The sequence below is a fragment of the Plasmodium falciparum genome, assembly GCF_000002765.6.
Source record: "Plasmodium falciparum 3D7 genome assembly, chromosome: 11".
NCBI classification, from domain to species: Eukaryota; Apicomplexa; class Aconoidasida; order Haemosporida; family Plasmodiidae; genus Plasmodium; species Plasmodium falciparum.
Genome location: NC_037282.1, coordinates 1,547,501 through 1,567,500, shown reverse-complemented (window position 1 = coordinate 1,567,500; position 20,000 = coordinate 1,547,501). Strand labels below are relative to the sequence as shown.

At 19.1% G+C, this 20,000-nt stretch overlaps 3 protein-coding genes across 3 annotated transcripts; 2 read left to right on the top strand and 1 right to left on the bottom strand.

The window, feature by feature from the left end:
• Positions 1–2,455: 2,455 nt before the first annotated feature.
• Positions 2,456–10,757, top strand: PF3D7_1139300 (AP2 domain transcription factor, putative; the record flags this gene model as incomplete). Its single annotated transcript, XM_001348038.1, has 3 exons — positions 2,456–3,566; positions 3,715–10,184; positions 10,377–10,757. The coding sequence occupies 3 exons, from the start codon at positions 2,456–2,458 to the stop codon at positions 10,755–10,757; spliced, it is 7,962 nt and encodes a 2,653-aa protein (XP_001348074.1).
• Positions 10,758–11,995: 1,238 nt separating this feature from the next.
• On the top strand, positions 11,996–13,347 carry PF3D7_1139200 (VPS9 domain-containing protein, putative; the record flags this gene model as incomplete). The annotated part of the gene is made up of 2 exons (XM_001348037.1): positions 11,996–12,826; positions 13,027–13,347. The coding sequence occupies 2 exons, from the start codon at positions 11,996–11,998 to the stop codon at positions 13,345–13,347; spliced, it is 1,152 nt and encodes a 383-aa protein (XP_001348073.1).
• A 592-nt stretch (positions 13,348–13,939) lies between these two features.
• PF3D7_1139100 (RNA-binding protein, putative) lies at positions 13,940–19,315 on the bottom strand (the record flags this gene model as incomplete). The annotated part of the gene is made up of 1 exon (XM_001348036.1): positions 13,940–19,315. The coding sequence occupies one exon, from the start codon at positions 19,313–19,315 to the stop codon at positions 13,940–13,942; it is 5,376 nt and encodes a 1,791-aa protein (XP_001348072.1).
• Positions 19,316–20,000: the final 685 nt, after the last annotated feature.

Sequence of the window (20,000 nt, the reverse complement as noted above, 5' to 3'; positions counted from 1 at the left end):
ATATATTTTCCTTTATATATTAATTTTTTTTTTTTTTCCCCTATATAGTTTCAAAGAAAATATATATTTTAATTTGGAAAATAAATGATTATATAATAATATATATATTTATATACAAATATATATGTTTCAATTTTTTCTTTTTTATTTATTTACTTTTTTTTTTTTTTTTAAAAAGGATTTAAAAGAAGAAATAATAGTGTGTTTTTTTATATAATATAAATATATAATTTTTTGTTATTTATGCTTATATTTGAAAATTGAGTTGATATTATCATCAATTATATTTATATATATAATATAATTTAAATATTTATATAAAAATATAATATTATTATATATATATATATATATATATATGTTTAATATTTCTATAATTTTATTTGTTACATTTTTATTTATAAATACGAAATGTTTTGAATAATTTGTAATAAAATATCTTGTGTCACACTAATATATATATATATATATATATATATATATATATATGTATATATTATGGATCTACAATATATATTCTTTTTTTTGGATCTACAATATATATACTTTTTTTTGGGATCTACAATATATATGCATTTTTTTGGGATCTACAATATATATGCATTTTTTTGATCTATATTATGTATATATACCTTTTGTGGATCTATAATATATATATATAATATTTTATGGATCTACAATATATATATATATATATATATATAATATATATTATTAATTCTTCGTATAAAATACTGTATAAGATTAAGAGTAACTTTAAATTATTATATTTGATTATATTATATTTGTTTATTTTTATTTCCTTTTTATTATTTATTTTTTTTTTTTCTTCCCATTTTTGTGTATATTTTTTCTTTTTCTTTTTTTTTTTTTCTTACAAAACTTAGAGAAGAGAAAAAAAAAAAAAAATTAATCATATATATCTATATTAAATTATATATAGAAAATTTAGTTGTCATTAATAAAATAGATCATTTTAGATTAATTTTTAAAAAGATATTTATGTTTGTGTAAGTTTATAAATTTAAGAGAAAATAAAATATTTATTATTATTATATATATATATATGTATATTTTTATATACGTATTTATATAATATATATATTTTCATATTTTCTTATTTTCTTATTTTTTTTTTTTTTTTTTGCCCCCATAATTATTTTATATGTTCTTATATTCCATATAAAATACTTTTAACAATATTTTTTATTAAAAGTAGTACACATGAAAAAAAAAAAAAAAAAAAAAAAGCCATTGAATATATACATAATTTTAATATGTTTTACATGCATATAATATATAAAATTTTGACATTACTTTAAATAAAAAGAAAATATTATTCTATATAATTATATATATATATGTATATAACTATATATTTTTTTACAGTACTAAATACTTTTCCATATATATATAATATATATATATATATATTTAATTAAAAATAAAAAAAAAAGAAAATATATTTATATATATTTTAATACATATATAAAATTTATATTTTAATTTATTACATATAATATTATATTATATATATATATATATATAATATGTTTGAAATAATTTACGAATGGATACCTTTATAAAAAAGTAGTACACAATGAATTTATAATTCATCTACATAATTTGTACAGATATATTTTTTGAATATACATTTAAGAAGAAATATTTACAACATATTATTATTTTAATATATATGTATACATTTATATTTATGGTCATTTTATATATTTTATTATATTTTAATTTTTTTTTTTTTTTTTTCTTCATATGTTTTAGTATTTAATATATATAAATTTATTCACATATATATATTATTTAGTGACAACTCCCATAAAAAGTTAATAAAAAAAAAAAAGAGAGATAAAGAAAAAGAAAAAGAAGAATTTTAAAGATATAAATTTATAAAATCATAAATAAAAGGTACCAAATAAAAAAAAAAAAAAAAAAAAATGATTATTTTGTGACATAGTAAAATATTTATTTGTATAGCTGGAAATTTAATAGGATTTTTTTTTTTTTTTTTTTTTTTTTTTTTATATGCATATAAAGAATATATTAGGAAAACATAAATATTATAAATAAATAAATAAAAACAAATAATTATATTTATATATATATATTTTTGTATGTAAATATATTTATTATATATATATGTAGAAATTTTTTTTTTTTTTTTATTTGAATTTGTTTTCCAAAAAAAAAAAAAACAGCTACATTATTAAAAAAATAATATATATATATATATATATTTATATATATTTATTTCTTTATTTAGTTTTTTTTTTAATTTTTTTATATATATTTTTATATGTAATAATTATCCATAAAATATTATTTTGTAACATATATTTAAATATATATGGTAATAATATTTTGTATTATTTATTAATATATATACTATATATTTATATGTATTTATACGTTTATAATAAATAATACAAAATAGTTCATAATGATGAGTGATGCAAACAAAAGACAGCTAAGAACGAGAAGAAAAAAAACTATGAATTCATTATATTATAATAGTGATTATAGTAATGATATAAATATAGAAGATTCTAAAAGTAGATTAAGTGGTGGCAAGAAAAGTGAGGGTAGTTCTAGTAAATCAAAAGATGTTATATCATCTTATACTAAGAAATATAGCCTTAATAATAAAAATCATAAACATAGTAAAAATATTATGAATCATAAAAATATGATTTATAGTGATGGGTATATGAATAATATGAATGAAGACAATGTAGACAATGAAGAAATTTGTGAGAATCATTTGTATGAGGAAAATAATGATAATAATATGAATGATGATATGAATGAAAATAATATAATAGATGAAGATGAAAATGAAAATACAAATCTTGTAAATATAGACGATGAAAATATTAATGATGATAATAATAATGAAAATAATGATAATATTGAAGACATGACTAATGACATGAATAATAATGTAAGTCATAATAATATTATTAGCAATGATAATTCATATAATAATCAAATAGATAGTACATTTCTTAATATGAATAATAAAAGAAAAGATGAGGAACATATAAATAATGATGATGAATATATACATAAAAGTAAAGATAAGAAAAAAAGTGGATCATTAGTACATATAAAAAATGAAAATACAAATAAATTAGATAATAGTAATAATAATAATAATAATAATAAAAATAAAAAAGATAGTGTAAGTGCAAATGGATCTAATAAGAATAATTGTAATACATCTAGTAGTAATAATCGTAGTAGACATGTACCTAATAATAACGAAATAAATTATGCAAAAATGGCTGAAAAATTACCTCATGTTGTTGGGGTTAGATTTGATAAGTCACAAAATAGATGGCTATCTGGTATATGTATTAATGGACGATGTATTAACAGATATTTCCCAGTATATAAATTTGGATTTGAAGAAGCTCGTCGGTTAGCCATTCAACATAGGAAAAATTTTGAGACAGCTAATGTAGGTCATTTAAAAAAACAACAGGGTGAGGCTAAAACGTCTCACTTGAATTTGTTGAACCTTAACTCGCAAATACCCAATGACTTTAAAGGTAAACATAAAACGCAAACATAAATATATACGCCCATATATATATATATATATATATATATATATATATATATATATATGTATGTACTTATATATTTTTATATATTTATTTATATATTTTGGTTTATTTTTTATATTCGCCTTTTTAGATATCCAAGGAAAAAATAAACTTATTTTCAAATACCTTTCTTATGACTCCATTCAAAAAGAGTGGGTTGTAACATACGATTATGACAACAAAGTTCTCGTTAATAAATTTCCTGTAGATATATATGGATACAATAATGCCTACGAAATGGCTGTCCATTGTATCAATAAGCTTAATATATGTAATCAGGAAAAGTTGTGTAAAAATATTAATAAACAAGAGCATTCAAGAGGATTACAAGGTGATTTGTTAAATAATTTTAATGATAATAATATTAATAATAATAATAATATGAATGATAACAATAATAATAATATACTTGATAATAATAATAATTTGATTGATAATAATAATAATAATAATATTTCGATTGATAATCACAATTTGAATATATATAATAATTCCAGTGAACATAATAATATGTGTGAAGATTTGAGTTCTTTTAAAATACCCCAAAACAAAATAACTAAGTTAATTAATTCAGGGCAATCAAATTTTTTAATGAATAATCAAAAATCAGAAATGGCTTTGAACGATATTCTTAATAATGAGAATATGATGAATAATTTAATTCATGAAAAGCAAAAACTGAATATAAACCATAATAATATTAATAAAAAATTAGAAGAATTAGAAAATATGAGAAAAGAAGATACAATGTTTTTAAATGACAGTTCTTCTTATTTAAGTACCAACGATATAAAAGTATTGAATGGTATTAAAAGATTAAAAACAGATAATTCTCCTTTTAATAAACAGGATGAGGAATTTTTATTAAATTCTAAAAATTTGAATAAATATTCTACTATGCAAAACAATAAATCTTATGATATTTTAAATGATTCAAATTTTAATATATTAGAAAATGAAGGAATGTTTTCTTTAAATGATAAAAAAGGTATAAATAATAACGATATGTCAAAAAATAGAAATATTACAAATTCTAATTATTTTAAACCATTCCATGATGAAGCAGAAAATAATATATATCAGTTATTAAATGGAAAATATTTAACCAATGAGGATAAAAGTGTACATATCAATCTTTTGAATAGTGTAATGAAGCAAAGTACTATGAACAAATTATCAAATGAAGAAGATCTTTTTGAAAAAAAAGAAAAAAAAAGAAAATTAAAGAATAATATGCTTGAACAAAAAGGAGATGATCAATTTATAAATATGAACAAAAGGATCGATACGAACTTAGTGAGTAATAATAATAATATAAATGCATTTAACAACAACAATAATAATAATATTGTCAATAATAATATTGTCAATAATAATATTGTCAGTAATAATATTGTCAGTAATAATATTGTCAGTAATAATATTAGCAATAATAATATTATCAATAATAATAATAATGTAATCCCTTTTGGTGATGAACATTTTGATGCCTTGTCATTCGATGAGTATCGAAAACGTATTAATAGTAAAAAGAGTAATTATTCAAATATAGGAGAAAATGAAAAATACAAGAAATTAGCTAACGGGTTGTTAGATAATGGTGAAACACTATCTAAAAATTTAAATGAATTAAAAATGTATCATTTGGCAGGAAAAAAAGAAAAAGATAATAATATGAACAATATGAATAATAACATTTTATATAATAATAATAATATGAAATATTATACACATAACGAACATCATAAGAATGAAGAATTAAAAAGGAGTCAACTTAATGAAAATGTGAATCATGAGAATATGCTAAATTTGAATCAAATGATAAGAAATATACTTAATAATAATAGTGTAGATAATAATGAAAAAATAATAAAAGGTATAAATATCTTAAAAAATATGACTATGAATGATAAATTTAATTTGATTAATTTTAATAATCAATGCATGAATTATTCGTATAACAATATGATGAAAAAGGAAAATTATGTTAAAAATATATATAAAATTATTAATAAGGGTTCAGAGGATTCTATTAATTATGATGAATATTTAACTGTCAAGTTAGAAGTTGAAGATGGTGAAGAAAAAGATCAAAATGGTGAAAAAAAAAAAATCAACACATCAGAGGCATATCATGAAGGAAAAATGAATAAAAAACATAAAAAGAAAAAAAAAATGAAGCAAAATAAATTAGATGAAGATATTACTGTAAATAATGGAATGATAAATGAAGGAGACAATGACAAAATTGAAGATACTAATAAAAATGACGATATATCAAATAATTCAGAAGTTACAAATAAAGATATTATAAATGGTGAAAGAAATTCAAATGATTCTGAAGAAAAGGAGAAGGAAGAAAAAGAAGATTATAATGAAAATACATATAATAATATGAATACAGATAATAATACATCAAACAGTAATGATGATAATGAACAAATAATTAATAACGAAAATGATTATATATTAAACAAAACAAATAATGAAATTAATAAAGAAATAAATACATCTATAAATGAATTTAATGATATTGCTTTCCAATTGTGTCCTTGGAAAAAAGGTATTCAATGGAATTTGTTAAAAAAAATGTGGACCTGTAAATTATGGGATAATAAAGGTAATGAAATTACAAAAAATATTCATATAAAAAAAAAAGAAGGTATTGATATTGGATATAAATATTGTATAAAAATTCGAACAAATTCTTTTATATTTTATCTATCAAAAGAATTAAATAAATTTCCACATATTCCTGAAATATCTTACGACTTACAAAATCTTCATTTTGTTGTATCTTATAAAGATAATGAAAAGAAAATATATTCCTTTGAAGATGGAATTTATAAATCATTTATAGACTGTATGGAATATCTAAACAAACAAAAAAGAGAATATAATGAAAATATTTATGATATATCCAATTTTATAAAAGAAAAAAATAATTTGGAATTAGATGATATATATAAAGAATTAAATTATTTCGAATATAATAGAAATGTATTAAGTAATATTTGTGAAGAAACAAAAATTGCATATAGTATAAAACCATGGTTAAGAGGTATTATATGGGAAGATAAATTGAAAAAATGGATAGTCTTTTTTAAAGATAAAAATGAAAACTTGAGAATTAGCTTTTTTAGTACATCAGATTATAACGATGATGTTATTATGTCTTATAATAAAGCTTGTGAATATTTTTCACAAGTTAAAGAATCAAATAATTTTGATTCCAATTCAGAGGAATTTGCTCAGTCCATTAAAAATGTTATTAAAAATGTTCAATTTGATAAAATAATAGAACAACAAAATGACGCAAATAATAATGATCACAAGAAAGGTAATTTGCAAGAGGACCATGATATACAAACAAATTATTATAATAAGGTGACACAAGGAAATGAAGGGGAAACAAATAATAATAATAATAATAATCAAGGAGAAAATATGACCGACTCTCAAATTGTCTTAAATACAAATGAAATCCATGTCCATAATGTACATACATTAAAACGTCCTGAAGGATTATATAATATTGCAGAAACACAATCAACCCATTTTTTAAAAGATAATAATATTTCGAATGAGCACAAAAGTATGGAAACATTTTATAATGAAAACTCTTATTATAATGATGATATTGCTTTTCTAAATTATGCTGATAGTAATGATAGTCTTATTTCAAAAGGAATGTCTCAATATTTATCATTACCATCAAAAAAAAAGAAGAAAAAAAGAACTACTGAAGATATATATAAAAGCGAAATTGATGTTTTATCTTATCAAAATAATGAATTATATAGCAATGTAAAAAATGAAAACTATGATGAAAATATTTCAGAGAATAATAAAAAATATGGAAAAAGGAAAATGGAATTGAATTTTTTAAGTCACAGTGAAAATAATATAAATAATATAAATAATAATACTTATAATAATAATGATTATACAAATGATGATAATCATAGTAGTAAGGTGTATTCTTCTGATTGTGAAAAGAATACTAATCATAACAAAAAGACGGAAGATAAATATGATCAAGAGAACAATAAATATTTTTATAATAAAGATAAATTATTATTTGACCACGAAAATGGTACAATTCCAAGAAATATAAAGAAGGAATCAAACAATTTAAACAGCGAATATAATTTGGATTATTTAAATTCTGAAGATATTAAAAATAATAACCATCACCATCACAATAATAATAATAATATTATTATTAATGGACCATCAAGTGATGGAGAAACAATAATTTTATCACAGTATCACAAAAATGATGATGATGAAGATGATGGAAATAATACAGATAATTCAAAAATATTAAGAAGTTTTGATAAGTGCTCAAATGAAAATAGTGTATGTATAAATAAAAGTAATGAGAAACTTGAAAACATTTTAGACGGAGGAGTAAATATGAGATTACCAAAAAGTGAAATTTTAAATCAAGCTTCTAGATTACCCAAATTACAAGGTATGTTTTTTGATAAGAGAAGAAATTATTGGACTGTTAGTGTTTGTGGTTTCAGAAAATCATTTGGTGTTAGGACAAGAGGTGTATATCAAGCATACAAATTAGCAGCTGAATTTCGTAATCGTATATTAGAAAACAATAAAGGTAAATATTATCCTCAAAGAAGTACAAGTATGTCTAGTAATTATAAATATAATACAAAGGGTGGATCCATAATTATTAAAGATGAAAAATTGAATTATAGTAATATATCTGAAATGACATCTGTAGATGAAGAATATGATCCAAAAAAAAAAAAAAGTTCGTTTTCTTCTAATAATATTAATAATATTGATAAGGAATTATATTCATTAAATGACAAAGAAAGTAATAGTAGTGGATTATATTATTCTTTTAATGTAAAAGGGAAAACCAGTTCAAATATATATGATTATTTTTTAGATAAAAAAGAACATGACTATTTCGCAACAAATAATAGTAGTAATAATATAAATAATAATAATAATAATAATAATAATGATATAAATAATAATAGTACTAATGATATAAATAATAATGGTACTAATGATACAAATAATAAGAAAGATCCAAAAGGTATACCTAATAATTCATGTTATGATGATCAATATAATAATATTGAAAATGAAGAGGAAGAAGAAGAAAGGGAAGGGGAAGAAGCTGAAAGGTGGAATATATCAGATAAAGTGAATAATAAAAATAATGATAATAAAATTCAAATTGGTAATAATACTTTTGGACAATTAAAATATGATAGTGCTTTAGAATCAAACCTTATCAATTTTATAAACGAGGTAGGTTCATCTGATTTTTTGAAAGATGCCAAAATTAATAATAATAATAATAACAATAATAATAATAATAATATTGGTGGAAATAAAAAGAATCAACATATAAATAATAATATTAGCAATAGTAATACTTTAAATAATAGCTTAAATGTTCAAAATATTTCTTCTAGTAATAGTGCTATAAGTAATAATGGAGTTATAAATAATTATTCACCTACACATATATATGAAGTAGACAATCTCAATAATAGTCAAGATTACTATTTAAAAAATGACGAAATGAAAAATGAATTAAATAAAGTGGAAGATCAAAAAAATAAAAAGGATATTTCAAGCACAAATAGTCTACTAAAACATTTTATGAATGATGATATATTAATAAATAATAAAGTAAAACAACAACCCTTTTTTGATAGTCACAACAATTATAATAAGTTAGGACACAAACAAGTCAAAACATCTGCTTATACGGAAAGTGCAATTGGATTAGGCTTTAGAAAAAATGGATATATTAATGATTGTGACTTAGTTAATAATAATAATAATAATAATAATAATAACATGCATATAAAGAACAATGGTGTTATATTAAATAAATTGATATCTTCTAACCACGATAGTAAAGATAACAGTAATAACAATATTAAGGATAAAGATAGGGAAGATAATAATAAAAATATTTATAATAATAATAATGATAGATCTATTGGTAGTTATGTAAACAATCTTGGTGTAATAGAAAACCAATGTGAGAATAGTAAAGGAGCAGATGAAAACACGAAAAATTTTAATAATAATAAAACATTAAATAATTATGAACCAGAAAATAAGTCTTATAATTACAGTCCAGTGTTAGATGAAACTCTAGAAGAAAGAGATGTGAGAATAAATAGAGAGGTAAGCAAATGTAAATTTGTAGATGGATTAATATACGATGAAGCTAATAAATGTTTTCGAATAAAAATTAATGGTTATAGAAAAGCATATTCTGTTATTAGAAGAGGAGTAAAAGAAGCTTATAAATTAAGTATTGAATCTATAGAACAAATTAAAAGACAAACACAAACAAATAATTTTAATAATAATGAACAGTCACAAGTTAATACAAATAATATGACACAGATATATAATTCAAGTTCTGAAAATTCAAGACATGGATCATGTTATAATTATCAACATAATCATAAAAGTAAACTAGAGAATTCGAATGATAATCCTGAAGAAAAATATGACCACATCAATAATATGACCAATGTAGGACATGAAAATAAACAGGTACGCAAAACAAGAAAAATAAAATATACATAAATATTATATAAATAATAATATATATATATATATATATATATATATATATGTGTATATGTTTATGTGTGCATCTTTTTTATAATATAAAAGTAATATAATTTTATCCTATAAAATTTTTTCTTTCATTCATTTTATTTTCATATTATTATATTTTTTTAGAGCGCTGAAGAAAGTTTGTTTCCAATGTTAAATGTAGATGATAAATATTATGAACTTCTTAAAACATCCATTATTATATGTCTGAATGATATACTTATGAATTGTATACCTCAAGTATTTCACCTATACAAAAATATCAATACATCAAATGACATAAAATTAGAAGATATATTATATACTGAAAGGAAAAGAAAAGAACAGTCCTTAAAATATCATATTGAATATACACAAAATTCTGTAGGTGTGTCATCCCTTATACCTTACTTGAAATTATTTAGTACCGAAATTTTAAATAACGTTTTACCATCAGCACAATCCTTGGAAATACAAAGATTAATAATTCATTCGTTGGATATACAAACATATAATACATTATATTAAAAAATATATAATGAACTTATTTAAAATATTTATTATATATATATATATATATATATATATATATATATATGTAATTAATTTTTGCCTTAAATATAAAATGCACAATTAAATATTGTGTGTACCATTTTGAATATAATTTAAAAATCAATCCAATTTTATTCTTTATAATTTATATCTTTTAATATTTTATCTAGCTTTATTATTTTCTTTTTTTTCTTTTTTATTCACGAATTTATATTCTATAATATATATATATTATAAAATATACAGCTTTATTATTATTTTATAGTTTTTAATTTTTTTTTCTTTTTTTTTTTTTTTTTTTTTTTTTGTTATATTTTATTATTCATACATAGTTGAATATATAATTATTATTTATACGCTCATGTCTTTAAAAAGTGTTTTATTTATTAATTTACGTAATTTAAAAAAATATAAAAATCCAGTAATTATTTTTAAAAAAATAAAACAAATAAAGTGTTCAGTAGACTTTTTTTTTTCTTAGAATTTATTATATATAAATACTCTTGAAATTTATAATGGTATTCCTATAAATTATAGACCTATATATTTTATTATTTCCAAAAAAAGCACATAATTCAATAAATAAATAAATAAATAAATAAATAAATATATATATATATATATATATATATATATATATATGATAATATTATTTTATTCATATAAAGAGGGACACGATATTGCTTCACATCTAAATTTTTTAAAAATATTCTTTATAAAAAAAAAACAATTTACAACTGAAAATAAAAAGAACTTTTAAATGATTAATTATACATATATAGAAATAACTACATTTAAAAAAAAAAAAAAAAAGTAAAATAATTTATATGCGTATTTATTGATAAACTTTTATATATATGTAATATATATATATATATATATATATATATAGTATAAAAATGCATAAATGAATATATATATTAAAAATATATAATATATATATTATATATATATATAAGTATATAAATTTTATTATTTTTTAATTTTACTTTATCTTAGGATATATTATTTTTCTAGCTAAAATGAAATTTAAAAGAATTATATATATATAATATTTATATATTAAATATTTTTAATATATATATTTATATTCTTGTTAATATAATGTAAAATATATTTATATATATATATAATATATATATTCATGTTTTTTAGTTACTCATCCATTTTAATTTTGAAGAAGGAAAAGAAATATAGGATAATAAAAATATATAATGAATAATCATCCAGTAATTAACATATTTTTGAATAAGTATCAAGGGTTATACAAAAACCTTCCGAATAAAACACATATAATATTATTACCCGAATCTCAAACTTTATTAAATGTGAATATCAATTTAGAATTTATAAAAAGGCATTTATTTTATAAAGGACCTTCAAAAGATATTTATATAAATTTATTAGACGAATGTATAGAAATTGATTCAAAAAATATTTATACAAGTTATGGATTTGAAGAAAATAAAATATGTGAAATTATAAAAATTGAAACAAATGCTAATTATAAATTTTTCAAAGTCATTTTTATTAATGTACCATTAAATGTACAAGATAATGAAGAAAATAATTTTTTTTCTTATTATGATATAGGAGAAAATAAGGAAAGGGTTAATCATTTTTATAATGATAGTAATAATTATAAAAATGATTTAAATATATTTTTTAATACAAATATTAAATGTAAAGAATTTTTTTATTCTCAACTTAATGAATTTAAACATACATATATTATAGTAAAAGGATATGAAAATTTTATAGGAAAAAAAATTCTAAACATTGTAGATGATACATTAACATATCAAAATAATACGAATCAAAAACTAAATGATAAAGATATTAAAATATCTTTGATTAAATTTACCTATGCTTCTCTTTATAAGCATATATGGAAAAATCTGCTTAAAAATTATGAAAATATTGAATATAAAATACAACATAAAATGGCTTATCTGAGAAAAGACATAAGTGCTTTTTTAAAAAAAGTTCAGCTGGAAAATATTAGTTTCTTTCACATAAAAGTAATTTCTTTTCATATTAAACAGGTTAGTTAAATAACATAAAATAAAATAAATTAATCAAGTAATATTTTATACATATTAAATATATTTATACATATGCAAAATATAAATAATTCATATAATATATATATATATATATATATATATATATACATACATATATTTTTTTTTTTTTTTTTCCTATTTATTTTATATATCTATTCATCCTTTCGAAATATATACAGATTGAAAAATATCGTGATCCAATTAATAAAATACACATATTAGATAATATAAGTAAAATAATATGTGAAGTTGTATCAGCAGAAAATAATAATTTAAAAGAACAAAACATTGCCATTTATGATATTAATAGTGATACACTTATTTCAGTCCTTGTGGCAGCCATTTCTTTCGGTGAAATTCAAAATTTAATTAGTCATTCATTACATTTACATATGTATATAGACAATTTAAGTACATCAGAAAAAATTGATAAACTTTCTTATATATTTACTATATTCCATTCAGCTATTATGTATCTTTGTGATGTCAAAAATATATGAACATATTTATAAATGTGCTTTTTTTTTTTTTCTTTTTTTTTTCTTATCATATATTACATATAATTATAAAATATTGACGTTTGTTTAATATTTTTTTACGTATTGTTTTTCTAACCCATAAATTTTTAAAATTATTAAAAGTATATATATATATATATATATATATATATATTTAATATTAATTTTTTTTTTTTTTTGTGAACATATTTTTAATAATTTATTTTTAAAAAGACAAGTTGTATATTTAAAAAAAAAAATTATAATAAAGAACAGCATGTAACTTAAATATAACATGGACAAAAGGAAAAATTAAAAATATTATTCATATATATATATATATATATATATATATATATATATATATATATATATATATATTCATTTATTTATTCATTTATTTATTTTTGTGTAAATATATTATTTGTTATATTGAATAATAACTTATGGTGGGTATTAATATGTAAGACAAATATAAAAGTAAAAATTTTTTTAAAATTATAAAAATAATAAAAAAAAAAAAAAAGCAAAAATTATTATCGACACATTTATCTTCTCATATAATTTTTTTTATTTTTTTTATTTTTTTTATTTTCTATTCCTTGGTACTATTATCACTATTATTTTTGATAGAACTATTTGCATTAAATTTGTTGAATATTTCCAATGCATTATTTATTTCACAAAGAACATTATTTAGGTAACTAAACATATGTGAAGTAAATATAGATGATTTATTTTTTGTATAAAGGTTGATTAAATTTTTTAACATTTCATCACTTAAACTATCATTATTTCTTTCCATATTTTTAATATTTAAATAAAAGTTTTCTTTATTAAAATCATGAGGTAATAAGGATAATAGATCATTACTTTGTTCATCTTTTGTTTTTGTTTGATCTTCCTGTTCCTCTGTTTTTTTATTTCCTTCATTTTGTTTGTATAAATTTAAGTATTCATCATATTTATTAAAATTTACATCAGGGTTATTTAAACTTATATCTTCAGTGAGATGGGTTCCTAAAAGTTTGACTGATTCTTCATAAAAATTATTATACTTGAAATTATATAAATCATTTAGTTTTTTCAAATTTTCATAAGGTATCATATCATCTATTGATTTATTACTCTGCATATTACTATCATTACTATCGTTATTATTACTATCATTATTATTACTATCATTATTATTACTATCATTATTATTATTATTATTATCTTTTTTATTATTAGTTGATGATATATTGTCCATATCATGGTTGAGCGAATTACCATTTATATATTCATTTTTCAATAATACATCATCATTAATTTTTATTAAATCAAATAAATTAAAACCTAAATGATGTACATTCATATTATTATATCCATTAGATATATCATCATTATTTTTTTTTTTTTTATATATATCCTTATCATGAATCAAACTACCACCTTCTTCTTTTACTATAACATTTATACTTGGTGATATATTTAGTTCTATACCTTTGTCAATTTGCTCCTTATCCATATTCGAATATATATTATTTTCTATAACTTCCTTTAGATTACTATCAATAAAATAATTATTATTGTCTAGATATTCTTCAAAACAGTTTTTTCTTTTATCTCTTTGATGGTTTTTATCATAACTTGTTATGGTTCCTGGAAAGTTTAAGAAACTTAAATCATCTTCATAATATCTTTCATTAAAATTTTCTATTTTTTCTTTATAATTGTCGATATTATTCACAACTATATTATCCATTATTTTTCCCTTATTGCTTAAATAATTAATGATTGTCTCATTTTTCATATCCAAAAGGTTATTATCATAATAATTGTTATTATTATTGTCATCTTCATTCATATTGTCGTTCATATTATCATTCATGTTATCATTCATGTTATCATTCATGTTATCGTTCATATTATCATACATTTTATCATTATTCTGAATAACATTATTAATATCTTTGTTCTTTCCAAACGAAACTACATTATTACCACTATTAATATTATTGTCTATTAAAAATTTGGGTAGGAATTCACCCAAATTTCCAGGTAACATTAAATTAATATTCATATTGTCAGTGTAATTCTCATGAGGTACCTTTCGATATGTACGATTATAAGTACCCATTTTAACCTCTTCCATCTTATTAAAATAATCATTATTTAAGGTATCAGAAGTTGTTTCACTAGTGGTTTTACATAACTCCGAAAATTGCTCTGACCAATTTAAATGATTTATATTTGTATTATCATAATGATTCATATCTTTATTATCATATACTACAGTATTTTCATTTTCTGAAAACATATTATACGAATCATTCGCATTTAAAATGGATATATTATTTGTACTATTCATTGTTAAGGATGATTGGTTTAATATATCTTCGGTACTTATTGGTAAACATCCACTAGGCGCAATTTTTTTACCCTTCCATTTTGCTGCATTTAATAATTTGGTTCTTATTTTCTTTTCTTCTTTATTTTCTGGAAAACGAACTTCCAAAGGTTTATGAGCACCTGATAAAATTATTTTATTATTTAAACATTTTATGGCATTTACTGCTTCGTCCCTATTATAAAAAGTAACAAAACCAGAGCCTCGTGATTTACTTCTTCTATCTTTTAATATAATTAATGAATCGCATCTACCAAAATTGCTGAATAAATTGTGCATGTCCTTTTCGGTAGTTATAGGAGCTAAATTTCCAAAAAAGAGTTTTATTACATATTCTTTATTTTCAGGTAAAATTTCCCCTCCGTTTTCTATTTCTTCTTTCCCATTATGTAGTTCATTATCATTATCTATTTTATTATCAAAATTAATGGAATCACCAATCAAAAAGTTATTACTTGTGTGATTTGTTATAATGTCATCATAGTTATTATGTCCATCATGGATATTATGTTGATCATGGATATTATGTCCATCATGGATATTATGTTGATCATGAATATTATGTTGATCATGAATATTATGTTGATCATGGATATTATTTCCATCATGGATATTATGTTCATCATGAATATTATGTTCATCATGAATATTATTTCCATCATGCATATTATGTTCATCATGAATATTATTTCCATCATGAATATTATTTCCATCATGAATATTATTTCCATCATGCATATTATGTTCATCATAGTTATTATATTCATCATAGTTATTATGTCCATCATAATAACCATTTTCATCATAATTATTATTAATGATATCAATGTGTTTATTATCATAACTATCCATAAAATTCTTATTGTATGTGTGCTTGTCCGTAGGTAAAAAATTATTTGAATTTCCACATTCCTTCTTATTTATTATAACACCATTGTTATTTAAAATATTATGACTCTTGTTGCTTTTAGTCAATGTTTCATCATCATCAACATCAATGCAATGACTCATTTGATTATTCAGTATACTATTCATCTTATAATTTCCTTTAATACTCATTTTATTTTTATTATTATTACGTTCCTTATCATTATATTTATTATAAGACGAATGAGACCTAAAATCGAAACTGCTCAACAAGCCTGTATTAGATTCAGAAGGACTATCCATTACTTTCTCATTCATCATGTTATTTTCATTGTTATTAATTTCCATATCATGAAAAAGAATTTTCTTTTCCTTACCTTTCTTGTTATGCACAACTCCGTTCATTAAACAGGTGTTCATATTATTTCCATGTATATACTCTTTGTTTAAGTTATTAAATACCGAATTGTTATTCTCACCCAAACTGTTAAATATCTTTTTTTGCTTTCCATCCTGGAAGGAATTATCTTTTATATTCTTTTTGTTGTTTGAAATAATATTATCAGCACTATCAAAAGGGGCAGGTGGAATATATATGTCAAAATTATTATTACCATGAACATTATTATTACCATGAACATTATTATTACCATGAACATTATTATTACCATGAACATTATTATTACCATGAATATTATTATTACCATGAATATTAATATTCTGAATACTATTTGTTGCTGTTTTATTATTATAAACATTATTGGAAAAAATTGCATTATTATACGTATAATTATTATATGTAGCATTACTAAACATTCCATTATTATAATTAGATTTCTTAAAACATATATTATCATAAGAATTGTTATTAATATTTGCACTATGAAAACTTGTATTGTTATAACTACCACTATTATATGTACCAGAATTGTACGTTTCATTTGTTGTTAACCTATTATTACAATTCATATTGTAGTTATATTCTTCATTTTTTAAGTAATCCTTTTTTTCATCACATTTTTCCATATTTTCAATAGTAAAAAAATCATCATACATATTATTATTTGCATAACGTTTATCTTTCATATCTGGTTTCATAAAATATTCTGATTTATTTTTTATATAATCCATATTTGTACGTATATTTTTATAATTGTTATTCATATAAAAGTTATCCTTCAAATTATTATATTTTTTATATTTATTACAATCATTTTCCATTATATTCATGTTTGAATATTCATTCTTATCAGTAAACAATTTTTTCGAATAATGTTTTTTGGGATTTTTGTTCTTATTATACATGTATATATTATAATTACTGTTCATAATATTGTAGTCGTCATTTTTATTGTTATGCATGCTAACATTATTAAGATTATTATTCATAAGTCCATTATAAGATATGTTCATGTCCATAAAAGCTTCATTATATAAATTATAATCAATAGATTCATTTACATCATTTTTATTATCAACATGCTTAAACGTTATATTTCGAATAATATTATCATTATAATAATTATTATTATTAATAATAATATTATCATTATCATTAATATTATCATTATTATAATTTTTATTATGGATATCAACCTTTTTAATTTTATTCATAGTTTCCTTTTTACATTCTTTATTATTTCCCTTTATAAAATTAGATTGGTTTGTTTTAATAAATGTTGCATGGTTTAATTCGTTCATACGATATAAGTTAATATTCATATTTTTCAAGTTATTTATATTATTACTAATTTCATGTTCATACATATTATTATTATTATTATTATTATTATTATTGTTTTTATCCATATTATTATTTTTATATATGTCACACAACTTATTATTACCATTTATCGTTTTATATATCATTTCATCATTACTAAAAACAAAATTGTCCATATTATGTTTTATTTTACATTCTTGTACAAAATTTTCATTTCTGGTAACTTCTAAAAATAACTCATTAGGCAAAACGTCCGTTCTTCCATTTAAGAAAGAATTATTTGTTACATTATTATTTTCATAAACCTGATTACATTTATTATGCACGCTATTATTATTCAGCATATTATTATTATTAATCATATTATTATTATTATTATTAATAATAATATTATTATTATGCATGTTATTATTATGCATGTTATTATTATTTAAAATATTATTATTATTATTCAACATGTCATAATTATTTATAATATTATTATTATTTACCATATCATATTTTTTCTCATTCTCATTATGTCGACATAAATTATTATCAAGTTCATTTTCGATAGCACCAATATTTTTATCATTGCATGTCATATATTTATTAAGTTTCATCATGTTGCTATAATTATTAATAATAATATTTTTATTATTACTTATTTCTTTATTATCAATATTATTATTAATATTATTAATATTATTATTCTCATTATATATATATTCCTTTTTATTATTTTCTGCATGGCTATCCAAAGATATTCTATTTATCTTAACTGAGTTAGCCTTAAGTGTTTTTGTTATTTCCCCATGTATATATTTTCTTGACTCTTCAAAATTTTCTTCATTCGATTTATTACTGATATTACTATTATGAATCCTATTATTCTTATTATTATTATTATTTTCACTTATGAACATTTTAAAATTAGGATAATACAAATAAGTATCATGCATGTTGTCATGACTACTTTTATCATTTGTTTCCGAAATGATATTGTTCATTTTAATAAAAAAACTAAATATAATAATTCTAAAAATTAATTATATAATATATACTTTATTATATATATATATATATAATATATTACTACTTATATAAAATATTAAAACCACAAATTATGTATATATATATATATATATATATATATATATATAATATACATAGATAAGTGAGGTTTATTATTAGTGTATATTAAACATAAATATAAATGAAAATATTATTATATATATATTTAGTCAGTTAAAAAATTAAAGTATATATAATACATATTCAGATAATACATTATATTTATATTTATATATATATATATTATATATTTCAAATCTTAATATATATGTAAGATTAAGAATATAAAAAAAAATACTAAAATCTATTATTAAGATTATAATAAAATCAATATATTCATTTTAGTATCTTTATATAGAAATATTTATATAATATAATATAATATATATGCAAAAAAAAAAAAAAAAATATAAATATAAATATAAATAAAATAAAATAAATAAAAAAGAAAAGAAAAATTATAACATAAAATAATAATAGATAAACATTATATAACAAATATAATCTAAATAAAAATTAAATTGTTATATATATTAATATACCTATTATATTATTATATACGTTTTTATTTTATTATTACTTTTTAAATAATTATTTCTAAAATATTTTTTTTCTTATATA